We start from the raw sequence: 12524 nt of genomic DNA, 5'->3' as shown, positions 1-12524 counted from the left end.
AGGCACCCATTAGTTGGAACACCTGAGCGGGTCTTCGAGAGAAGAGATAGAGGATCGATATTTCAAGTAATCAGAAAGAAAGGGTTCAGTTCATGGGGTTGGTTTCCTTTAAAGGTGTGGATTCTAGAGAGAGAGATTCCATCTATGGTGACAAGGAGCTGTGCATTTGTTCCATCGAAGATTCGAAGGAGCAAGAGCATTTGCATTAGGGATCGGCAGATACTGTAACGTCACAGCTACTGCATCGAAGATTCGAAGGAGCAATTTCTCACTTATTTTTAATCCATTTTGCCCCTAATGATTTTCTAAAAAGTAACTAGAAGAAATTTGTCTTGGCCTTGCATGCTTGGGGGATTGATGTGATGTTGAGATTTATATAGTTTGGAAATTTATCAAGGAAAATAACAGTTTGGTTTTCAATTCCTTTGCTCCTGTTTCCTTCTTTCTAGATGAAAAATAAATTTCACTACTCATAGTATAAGAGTGCAACGCAACATGAGAGCCTCTTTCAATTTGAATAGTTGCTCCTGTTTGCTTCTTTCTAGATGAAAAATAAATTTCACTACTCACAGTAAGAAGAGTGCAACGCAACATTAGAGCCTCTTTCAATTTGGATAGTAGATACTGTTGGCAGATATTTTGGGGATAGCAAATAGTTGTCCAGTTTTTTAAACATTTGACATCTGTTTTGTTTTGTACCGTATAAATCCCACTTGTTTGGTGTTCTGAACGGTGAGTAACTTGAAAAGAAAAAAACCTGTCAGTAGGTGCCGTCCGTAATTTGGAACAAACGTGATCTCATTTTGTAATTGACCACCCAATATGACCTATACATGAATTTCTCAAATATATATTTCATATGGTGTATTAGTTAGCCTTTCAATCTCCTCTTATACATCATATTTTTGGGGATCTGCTCGTACTTGAGAATAAGGATAAGATGAGCATGAAAGGGAAATTAAAAAAGAGGACCTATGACCCAAAATATGTGAGGTTTGTATAAGCTTTCCTCCTCATACGTAGAAGTAAGGCACACCTCTAGAATTTGCTTAGAGATGTTGTTCCGGTGCCAAGAATATTATGTTGTTCCAGTGCCCAGTTATAAAATTTAAAATTTGAAAAATAATATAGATTGAGCAGGTCAATAAATACTTAAAAATCTTGAAAATAAATAGCCTATATAACTTGCTACAAGATGTACTAGTTTTTAGACTTAGAGTTTTTTTTTTTTTTTTTTTCCTTGTGCATATACATCTCAAGGTAGAAATGATCAATTGGAGGGTTCTCCAATACCGGAACAAATTTTTCTATAGGATTGTTGATGTGCATGTTACTTCTATAGTATAAACCTGAAACCTTATATATACTTTTTGGAAAAACATTTGTTGCGGTATTGCCATGTCTTCTTGTTCATGTGGTACATAGATTTCTCTTAAAAAACAAAATGTGATCTTAAACCATTCTCAAAGGAAAAGACAAATGGATTTTAGGGAATTTTGCAATATGATATACAAAAACCGACTTCAAATAGTTAAGAAAAGAAAAGGTACCAATAATGATGACGAGCGATATACAAAATTTTTAGAAGAGACAATATTAAAAGGCATTATTTATATACTCCATGTGCACAAATTGATAAAGTGGGATGGCAAACCTTATAACCCCAAAATAAATTGGGATACATTAATATGTAATAATTACAAATATCCGTGCCATTATTATTGGCGTTTATTTGTTTTCCTCGATTGAATGCAAGGACTCCGGGACATGCAAGCTTCAATTGATTGCATTACCCCAATTTGCACCACTTCTGCCAAAAGGGAGGAAACCCAATTGCCCACAACTCAAATCACAACACCTTTTGAAGACCTTATTTTCAGAAGAAACAGGAGGGAGACACACTCAAAGACGTTTCACAGAGAGCGAAATCTAAGGTTCTAATTGGAAAGAGAGAGAGAGGTCTTAAGGTTCTAACTGGAATAAGAGAGAGAGAGAGAGTGGGGTCTAAGGCTCTAATTGGAATGAGAGAGAGAGCTAAGGTTCTAATTAGAGAGAGAGACCTATGGTCCTAATTAGAGAGAGAGTCTAAGGTAATAATTGGAAAGAGAGAGAGAGAGGGGTCTAAGGTTCTCATTGGAATAAGAGAGAGAGCGTTAAGGTTCTAATTAGAGAGAGAACTATGGTCCTAATTAGAGAGAGAGAGTGGTCTAAGGTTTTAATTGGAGTAAGAAAGAGAGAGCTAAGTTTCTAATTAGAGAGAGAGATCTAAGGTTCTAATTAGAGAGAGAGAGAGAGAGAGAGGTCTAAGGTATTAATTGGGAAAAAGACGTGAGGCAGTGAGGGGTTGAATGCCGGTTTCTATTTTTGACACAAACATGACAGAGACACCAAGCCGAAGAAAAGAGAAATACATAGAGAGAAGGGTGGTTGAGGGGGGGGAAGAAGACAAAGCTGAAAAGCATTTCCTGTCTTTAGAGATGACTACTTGGGAGAAAGTGACACTTTAACAGAGAGAGCGAGCGAGAGCCTTAGGTCTTCATATTCATCAAACCAGGATTTCAAACACGGGCTTCTCATAAAAATGGAGACTGATAAGAACCAGCCAATGCATCCACATTACCTGAAAGCTGTGGCCCTAATGCAGCATACCCACCCAACCCTGTTGTTAACTGGTCCCAAAGCATCAAGCCCTGATGATATTGCTGAGCCTCAACCCACCCACTCTCCATGCATTCCCTTCCCACCCTTTCATCACCCTCTACACCATTGCACTCTTGAACTTGCACCCCCATAAATCCCCCATTCTCTCTCATCATATTCTCCCTAATGCTCTCCAAATTCTCTCTCATCATATTCTCTCTCATGCTCTCCATATTTTCTCTCATGTTTCCAAGGTTCTCTCTCTCCATCTCCTCCCACCTTTCGACTGAATTGCCTAAATAGCTCGAATCTATGACGCTCGTGAATCCGAATGAGCTAGGAACATGGAGATCACAATTCGGTTGCCATGGTTCAAGATTTAGGCCTGAGATTTCATGATCAATTTCATCTCTAATTCCCTCAATTGGGCCTGTTAAAGGCAGAAAAGGTGGGGATACAGAAGAGAACTCCTTTGCGAAGACGGGTTTTGACGAGGGCTCTTGCTTGGGGTATTCAAGTTGTTCCATGACAGAAGTATGATGAAAATTGTCGACATAAGTAGGCTGAAGATTGTCAATGGTGGATGATGGAGTCTTAGATGGGCTTGCTGATTTTCTGATCTTCTTCTTTATCCATGAGTTCCAGTAGTTCTTGATTTCATTATCTGTTCTACCTGGTAAATGGCTTGCTATATGTGCCCACCTGCATTAATGCTTGCGTATAATTGTTAGTGCCTAGTAGTTGTACTGCAAGAGAGAGAGAGAGAGAGAGAGAGCAGAAGCATATGTTTCTAATGGATGGAGGAAAAAGTCTCTCAATGTAAGAAATCAATTTGCAATGATGATAAAATTTTTGAAACGAATTTTTCACAAGAGTGCTTCACATATTTGAAAAGTGAGTTTCTAAAAATAGAGCACTAGGATCTTGCTTAATTAAGACCTCCACTAAAGACCCACGTTTGCAAGCCTACAACTTATAATTGATTGCATGGTGACCTTGAGATCCTTTACACTTTGTGCCATGATTAAACCCTTAAGAAAGATACATTATTTGTTATAATAAATTAGGCCTTAGGAGATTAAATAATGTGATAAATAGATCCAAAAAAATTACACAAAAATGGAACACAAAACAAACCTTTGGTGCTCTTCCCATTCTTTCTCCCTATTTTCAAATCAGTCTGCCTTACTTTGATGCCCCTTGCTTATATAGAACTTGAGGTGGCTAAGTTCTTTTGGTGTTAGTTCTAGGAGTTTTGTATCTCATTTTGCACTCTATCCCTAACCCAAGAGCCTGAAACCCTCAAGAATCAAGAATGAAGTGGAGGTATCAATTGAGAGAATCCTAGTAATTTTTTAAAAAAGGTCACTTAAAGAAGTGACATAACCTGGGTTGGCTTCCACTTCACAGGCTAGTGCTTTGAAGATCTTATTCTTCCATTCTTGAAACCAATAATCAGTGAGCTCCCCAAAGTGCAATAAAAACAAAAACAAAAAAAAGGGTCCTGCAGATTAAAGTTGATTTCTTTAAAGTCTCCTAGGGCTAGGTAGAAAGTTCCTCCCAAAGTTTCAACTGGCAGCCACTAGTGCATTATTATTTTTATATGTAAAGCTTTCATGGCTCCTGTCTTTCAATAAAGAATGGGGAAAAAGTAAAAAGGTGAGTTTTAAACAGAGAATAAAGATAGAAAGAGAAAAGATTTAGGCATTTTTATAATCAACGCTGAGGAAACGTGAAGGCAAAGGATAGGTAAAAATCATAGGGAGAAGGTAAAAAATGTTAGAGATAGTGATTTAAGACTTTTGCTTAAAGAGCTTAAAGAGTCGCCTCGTGTGCTCAAAGCTATGCTGATACTTCTGTTCTGAAAAAGCATGATGCATAAGCTTTAGCAATTGAAGTATATGCCCCACATGAGATGTAGCTTCCATATTCTAGGTTGGTGATAAAGTTCTGGCAATAACAGTTTTTATTTCTTTGTTTTTATATATTTTTTAAGTTTTATTTTAATAAGACCCTCTTAGCCGACACGAAATAGTTTAGATAAGATTAGGATAATGATTATTTTAATAAGACCTCCTATGCATTCTTGTAGAGCAAGAAAGGTCCTTTAGAACCCCTTTTATGATTGTTACATCCTCTCAAACTTATGGTTTGGAAGAATAGAAGAAAAATGCTGACACTAACAGATGTAAAGTATATGGTTTCCCAATGAGTTTAAGAGGGATTTGAATTTTGCTATATTTCAATAATAGTCTGGATGGTTTGGTGGTCCTGGTTAGTCCCCTGTGAATCTAGGATTGCAATGCTAAGTTTCATTTAGAGAAGGATTTGTGAGTCATTTACAATTGGATATCAGGTACATTCAATGTTTTCTCACCCAGCTTTTTTTAATAAATGGCACAATAAATGCCTATTTACTTCTAGAAATGTTTTAGGTACATACATGTAGAATATGTTCTTGCATATGTATTTTGAAATAATCTTTTGATTTTGAAATGTTGTGATGCATCTTTCACATATATTGCTATGTTTTCTTTGAGAAATGGACTTTCTTTGATAAGTGCTGACATGATGTGTTCATATTAAAACAGTTCATTCACCCAAAAAATTTGGAACAGTATGTATAGCATTTCCATAGACAATTCAAAGTGATATTTTTTCATGGTAAGCAGTATTTCAAAAATAATCATTGTTTTTGACTTTCTGAACATGGTTATCATTATTATCCCATTTTTTTTCAGCATCATATTTTTGCTAGTTTTTACTTAATTGCGCCATAAAACTTGTAACTTAATTCAAAAGAAAGTAGTTTGTATGTCCATGTTTCCACTTAGGCTTTGTTTCTAAGCATTATAAGCTAAGGGATGCAATGGATCAGTGGCTGGGGGTGTCAACAAGCCAAGATAGCTCGCTACCCAGTGAACACTCAGTTCGTGAAGAGCCGAGCTCGAGCATTACTTTTCAGCTTGACAAGCCAAGCCAAGTCCAGATTGCTAGCTTGTCCATTAAACAAGTTAAGCCCAAGCCAAAAAAAAGCTTGTCTTGAGATTGTATAATAAAATATGTATACCAGAAAAAATTATACAATATGTATTGTAATATATTTGATATCACCTAACATGGGAAACCCAGTTTAAAATATTAATTATATAAGATAGATGTCACGTTGTGCTCTCTTTTTTGGGCTTGATCTCGGCTTGTTTATGGATTCTTCGGCCGTTCATGGGCTACTTTTAAGTAACAAAGTCAAGCCAAGCTCAAGCATGGCTTCCCTAAATAAAAACAAGCTCAAGCTGGGTGGTTCATGCTCAAGTGAACCTCAAGCCATGCTTAAACATGCCCAAGCTCAGCTTGGCTCAAGTAGTTAACATCCCTAATAACGACAGCGCAATCTAAATCGAATGAACAATGTCGCTTATTAGCAGTGTTTCACATGATCTCAGTAATGTAAAAAGCTGCAAAAAGGAGGTACTAAATGGTGGAGCATTAACCATCAACACGATGTCATGGATTTGGTGAAAATAATGGATTCCGACCCCTTTCCAGTGCACTACTATAAAATGAAATGTCATAAAATGGAAGGCGCACCCACGACTATAGATTGCAATGAAAATTATTTCTCATTATGTTTTTGAATTAGTAGTAAGGAATAAAAAATTGCAACAGAAAACCAGCTGTTGAAGAGTGAGCATAGTAAATGTTTCAATGAAATCACGAGAAATGATTCGCCCTATATGCTTATCTTAATTAAGCTGCTCAGCATGAGGGACAAGCTGCAAATCCTCCATTTCATATTATCACACCATAAAAAAAGGGAGAAAGCTTCTCAAATAGGAGAGCTAGTTGAAACTCTAAAGCTAAGGGTGTAAATTAATGAAAACCAGTAAGAATTTCAGGGGTTTAAAAAAAAATCTTCCATTCATCATAAAAAATCTGCTTTATTTTCCCTAAAACCAAAAGGTGTAATTAAACTTGTTCGATCATGACTGTCAAATAAGTTTATAAGTTTTTCCATGTGCAATTGCTGGAAACAAAAATTTTCTTGTACGCATTATCTGATGCATTATGTTTTTGGAACGTGCTAGAAGCTTGAAAGCAACCAAAACAAAAGCAAATCCTAATTCGCGCTTGGGATCCAAATTAGTTGAGGTTGTAAATTCTATACTGCAAAAAGCATGATATTTAATTTCCAAAATCTAATGGTGGTATTGATCTTTAGGTTTGCATTTTGTAGTGAGAATTAAACGGTGAAATCGGACCTATGAATGAATCGGCAAAATATTTTGAGGTCCAAATCATTATCTTTCGGGGATGTAGTTATATGCTATGTATCGTAGACACCACGCACGCATATTTGTGTTTCTTATTGCATAGGAACAAGTTTATATGGAGTCGAGGCTCTAAAGTCTAAACAATTAAATTAGAGTCCACCTCAAAAATTTTACTAGGAGAAGTTGTTTTGATGCCCAAACATTCTCAAATTGATCATCTCGACATTAAGATGTATGGACATGAGAACAAAATAGATTTCAATTTTTTGAAATAGTGCATCTTGAAACGCATTTTTGGATTGTCAATTTTCAAGATTTTTAAGTTTTCATAGATATGCTCGATCTACACTACTTTTTAAGCTTTAAATTTTATAATTAAAGATGAAAATATATTTTAAAGCTATCATAAAGATTTTCAGTATTGAAACCACTTTTCTCAACACTATTTGAAGGTGAGTTTTACTTTGATTGTTTAGAGCCTCGACTCTATACAAATCGCACCCTATTGACTATGGTTGTGCCATTTACATGTAACACAACATAGATACGATATTTATGATTTTTGATGCATGTTGTCACACTAAAGACACGACACTTGTACTTGTTATTTTGAAAACTCATAAACTTCTTTTTTAACTTTTCTTGTTTAAATATTATCATAAAAATTATCTAATGTCACCTAAATTCCACCTCTCCTTTTATCAAAACGGCGAATGTGTCCTGTCTAAATGTTCCAATTTTGGGTTGGTGTTTGTGATGTTCGTATATGTGTCAGAAGTTGACATATATATGCGTCTTTATCATGTAGGTCACATGTGTGTATATATATATATAAATTTTATGTAATTGCCTCTAAAACTTTATAGGGGTATTTTATGTAATTTTTATCACTCAAATTATTTTTTTTATATTTTCTTCATGTACATCTTATTAAGGCGCACACACCTACAAAATTTCAGATCATTATGATTTGTAAAAAAATATTAAAATTCAAACACTATCAGACATTATGTGAACGTGTGATAAACTTAGAACGGTGATAAAGCCGTAAGTGAAGTACTATATATCTTCGCCTATAGACGTTTTGTAGTGTTTTCCCATATATATATATATATATATATATATATATATATATATATAGATAGGAGAGAGAGAGATCATTACCTATTACCAACTACAGCATGAAGATTGATTATTATCTTCTCCTCTTCAGAAGTAAACCTCCCTCTCCTAATGTCAGGTCTCAAATAATTTATCCACCTCAACCTACAACTTTTGCCACACCTTTGAAGCCCTGCACCAAAGAATGCATTTAATGAAACTAAAGTTGCATAAATATAGTCATAAATGCAAACATGCACAAATTAAACTCTTCAATTTCTCAATCCTCACTAACAACATGAGATCTCTCAATTGTTATTTTTAAGTTGCAATGTAACTAAAAAGTATAATATTTTTTTTTTAAGCGATACTAACTAAAAAGTATTATAGTTTTTATTTTTTATTCTTTTTCATTGTCAAAAATAAAAAATAAAAAACTAAAAGGTATTATACTTATGCAAGACCCTGTATGCTCCCTTAGTGCGTTGAATTCATTTAAAGTTTGCAACTCAGATCTTTTTTCAATGATTTCCTTCTTTGACTTATTTGTACGGCCTTTATCATTTTATTTTCAGTAATACAATAATAATTTTAAAGTATCCCAATCTTTTATTGTTTTTATGCAAACCACGCATTAAACATATATTATTTTTTGTTATTGTCTCCTGGTAGGATTAGATTAGCATGGTCAACAGGTTAAAACAAAATTCAAGACTGCAAGTTCAGAAACCCGAACATTTATACTATAAAAACTCCATTATCTTCCCCAAAATGGCACATTGAAGCACTCTTTCCCATTTATGTTTCTTCCATTTTGTTTTCATTTTCCTTGCCACAAATTTTGCCTATCTAAATTTATTTACTATTGAATCACTTGTGAATCATGGATCATAATTTCTTACATAATGTGATGTGTGACATAGAAAGGATACAGGGAAATTTACCAAATGGACCTAAAAAATGAACTATTTAATATTTCATGCGTTTTATTTAATTTAAAAAATCCCATGAAAAATAAGTTAGATGTATTTTGATAAATTTTCTTACAATATATGCACAATAAAATGTTTAAACAGGTTTCTCTATTTTCTTTTTTTTCTTTCTTTGAGCTATTGTGAAACCTTGCATAAGGCACCAAGCCACCAAATTTTGCCAGTGGTTAGGCCTGAGCATGGGGTTGTTGTCAGTCGAGTGAACTACTCAGGTTGGGTAATCGGCCCATGCCCGAGCCATGTACTCAGCCCGAGTCCGAGTTGGACCAAGTACTATAGTAGAAAAAAGTTTTAAAAAATGCAAAAAATAAAAAATATATGTTCAAAGTAAGATTAAACAAAACATATATAAATGAGAGGATAAACTTGTGACCGGAGGTATTTTTGAAATAATCTAAAAAAGATGGGAAATATGTAAAAATGAGTATTCATGGCTAAAATACTTTCTAATCTACCAAAATAATAGAACACATAAATAAACATGTTATAAATAGATTTCATTTTTTTTTTGAATTTTTTTATAGTTTTTCAAATTTTTTTAAGATCTCCGACAACAAAAGGATACTAAGCTCGCCAAAGCGGCCAGCCCGCGTTACCCCGGCGAGTCCGAACACCTACCTGAATAACTCCGTGTTTGACTCCCGGAGTAGTCAAACACTGGCATTTGTGACATTGCCATCAACTGGTGCATCTTTGCGTATTTTGCTCATGGATGATCTCAACCACCCATTTTAATATCAATTTCCAATCGCTGATATTTTTCACGTGTACAGCATGATACATGAGAAGATCACCCCAAATAGCCGAAATACCTCTAATTCACCATGAAATGAAAAAAAGCGAGCCAAACTTCTGGCAAATAGTGCTTGTACGGCCTTTTGTCTCATTAATTTTCAAATATTATAATTCTATCCTTGCATCGGTTTTTTATTTTTATTTCCTTTTCTTGGCCCTTTTTTGTTTTTTCTATATTTGAATAACTTTTTGTCGATGAGTCATATGAGTATTTCACCTCTGACTTCACTGGAGTAATTTCATGTTTTTTTTTCCCTTTTTGGCCATTATGATTATTTTTTAAAGGAAATAGAGAATATGGTGTTTAATTTGAGATTTGAAAAAAAACCTTGTAAGTGATGGGATTTTAAAAAGAAAAAATATATAATGAAGTCATTTGTCTTTGGTACAAAGTGTTCATAATTAATTTTGATCATTGGATGTCTTTAGTACAAAGCGTTCACAATTAATCTTGATCATTGATGTGATATTTGATAGTTGCATTTATGTCATTGACCAAATTCAAAGATCAAAATAATTTTTTTAAACTTTGTGATACACTCAAACCATACGATTTCACATCGGATTGTTGTAAATACTTCATTGCATACACTAAAAAAAAAAGGACCCTTGAGATGCTGAAAAGACTGGAGAGGGAGAACAGATATAGGAGAGAGAGAGGCCACAAAGAGAGGAGAGAGAAAAGAAGCTTGAGAGAAGACATGAGGGGATTTTTATCGGCAACTATCGACTTCAATTGCGTCACACAACACAGAGTTTTACCCCTCCCCATTTAAAGAATTTACCTAAGTTTTTCCATAAAAGAATGAAACATACTTTTCATGTTTCATAACACCCTTCTTTCGAGATTTTCTCTCTTCCACAATCTGTTCAAACCTGGATTGTTTCAGTGCACCAGCCATGGCTCAAAAGACCGAACCCATCTCCCTTAATTTTCTACAGCGAAAAACTGCAATGGGGAACGAAGGACTGAGAGAGAGAGAGATACCTGCTTTTTCAGGGACTTCACTCCAGCAGCCATAGCCGTTGCTCGTTATGTAACGGACGAGCTTCTCGTCTTCCTCAGGCGACCACAGCCCTCGCTTCACTTTCTGCTGATTGCAGCACGAGTGGTGCCCCATTTGAAGAGAGAGAAAAGCGGCACCTCTCTCTCTCTCTCTCTCTCTTTCTCTGCCGCTACGTCTACAGCACAAACTTCTCACTCTCTCTCGTTCTTTGGTAGATGAAGCGGACCAGTACGTCGAAACCACAAACTTCTCTCTCTCGTTGTATGCTCGCAGAGAAAGATCGAGCGCTCTGCAGCGTCTAAAACACAAACTTCTCTCTCTCTCTCTTGGTATGCACAGAGGGAAAGAGGAGGGGAGCTCTTGCTCTTAAACAACAACGTTGGCCATCAGAGCCCGACAGGTTCACCGGGATGGGGCCCGCTATTCTATCTAACAGTACAAGGACGGGCCAACGATTCATATCTCTCTCTCTCTCTCTCGCTCTTTCTCTCTCTACCTATCCCTTTCTTTGTCTAGTTTTACGTTTGTGGTACTACGTACGAGTCTGTATTCACGTAAGTAGCGACCGCTGCCTCATTTTCTCTCTCTCTCTCTCTCTTCTTTCCATCCCACATCGTATCTCCGTACCACCTTCCGATATAAAGCCCTGGTGGGCCCCCAAAATATCGGGAGTGCCCCTGGAGCCTGAAATTTTTACGTATGGAGGAGAATCATGACTTACATGGTAGGCCTTTTAGGGTTCGTGTTGAAAACTTTTTATTTTATTTAATTTAATTTTTTTTTTTTTTTTTCAGTAAAAAGAGAGACGTAGTTTCTTCGTTCAACGACTTTCTCGTCCCGTCCTGCCATACCTTCAATTTCCAAATCTTAAACACCACCCCTCTCTCTCTCTCTCTCTCTCTCTCACTAATTCAGTCTAATTTTTATTTAATATGATTGAGAGTATTAGTAGTATTAACATTGTATTTTGCTTCATTTCAAGTTCAATACATTAGTGGCCTCTCCCTCTATCTGGATAACTTAATTCTCTCTCTTATAGACCCCAAAAATTCTCAGATTAACTTATGGGGTATGTACTAATTGCTTCATTAAACTCGTTAACTTAAATGTTTCTCACTCCCTTCACAAAGAGCTCTCTCTCACAGCGGAGAGAAAACACAGAGATCCCAGTAACTCTCTCTAAAAGTGTCAATAAAGCTGTCCTGTCTCGATCGTTGCTTAGTTTTTTTCTCCTTTATCCACTTCTTACCGCTTTCATGGTTTTCCGTGCCTTGCACAAAAGAACAACTGGTCTTACTAATTCTTTATGCCCTCTCAACCCACAGCCCACTGTCATAACCAGCGGCCAGGATTAATATCCTCGTCAGCGTTCACGGTCCAGATATCCCATAGGAATCTCGCTTCTGAGCAATACAGACCGTTGATTCAGCTCATAGCCCAGTTTCCATATAGAATGATTTTGTGCACACCCTTTTCTACCAACGGTCCAGATACCCCTATGAGAATCGGTACATCCAATCTTGGCCGCCCATTCGAGTTCAAAAACGTAAAAGAAGAGGTTCTAGATGGGTTCTCGAAAATCTAACTATTTTTAGGGAAAAATCTTTATATAAAGTCGCAACTTTATACTGTCAAAGTAAAGCCTACCTAAAAAAAGAGCCCGGGCGTAATTGGTCAGCAGTTGATTTCCAACGTTATATCCTAGACTCGATTTTTAT

At 35.9% G+C, this 12524-nt stretch overlaps 1 protein-coding gene across 1 annotated transcript; it reads right to left on the bottom strand.

Moving 5' to 3' along the window:
• Positions 1 to 1578: 1578 nt before the first annotated feature.
• LOC18424122 (transcription factor MYB3) lies at positions 1579 to 11153 on the bottom strand. Its single transcript, XM_020676556.2, has 3 exons — positions 10788 to 11153; positions 8076 to 8205; positions 1579 to 3342 (listed from the first exon to the last, which is right to left on the bottom strand). The coding sequence occupies exons 1-3, from the start codon at positions 10918 to 10920 to the stop codon at positions 2574 to 2576; spliced, it is 1032 nt and encodes a 343-aa protein (XP_020532215.1). The 5' UTR covers positions 10921 to 11153; the 3' UTR covers positions 1579 to 2573.
• Positions 11154 to 12524: the final 1371 nt, after the last annotated feature.

Source organism: Amborella trichopoda, chromosome 9, assembly GCF_054954075.1.
Source record: "Amborella trichopoda isolate Santa Cruz 75 chromosome 9, AtrichopodaSantaCruz75HAP2 v2.0, whole genome shotgun sequence".
In the NCBI taxonomy this organism is placed as follows: Eukaryota; Viridiplantae; Streptophyta; class Magnoliopsida; order Amborellales; family Amborellaceae; genus Amborella; species Amborella trichopoda.
Note: the sequence above shows the minus strand (reverse complement) of the source record. Positions and strands in the feature narration are given on the sequence as shown.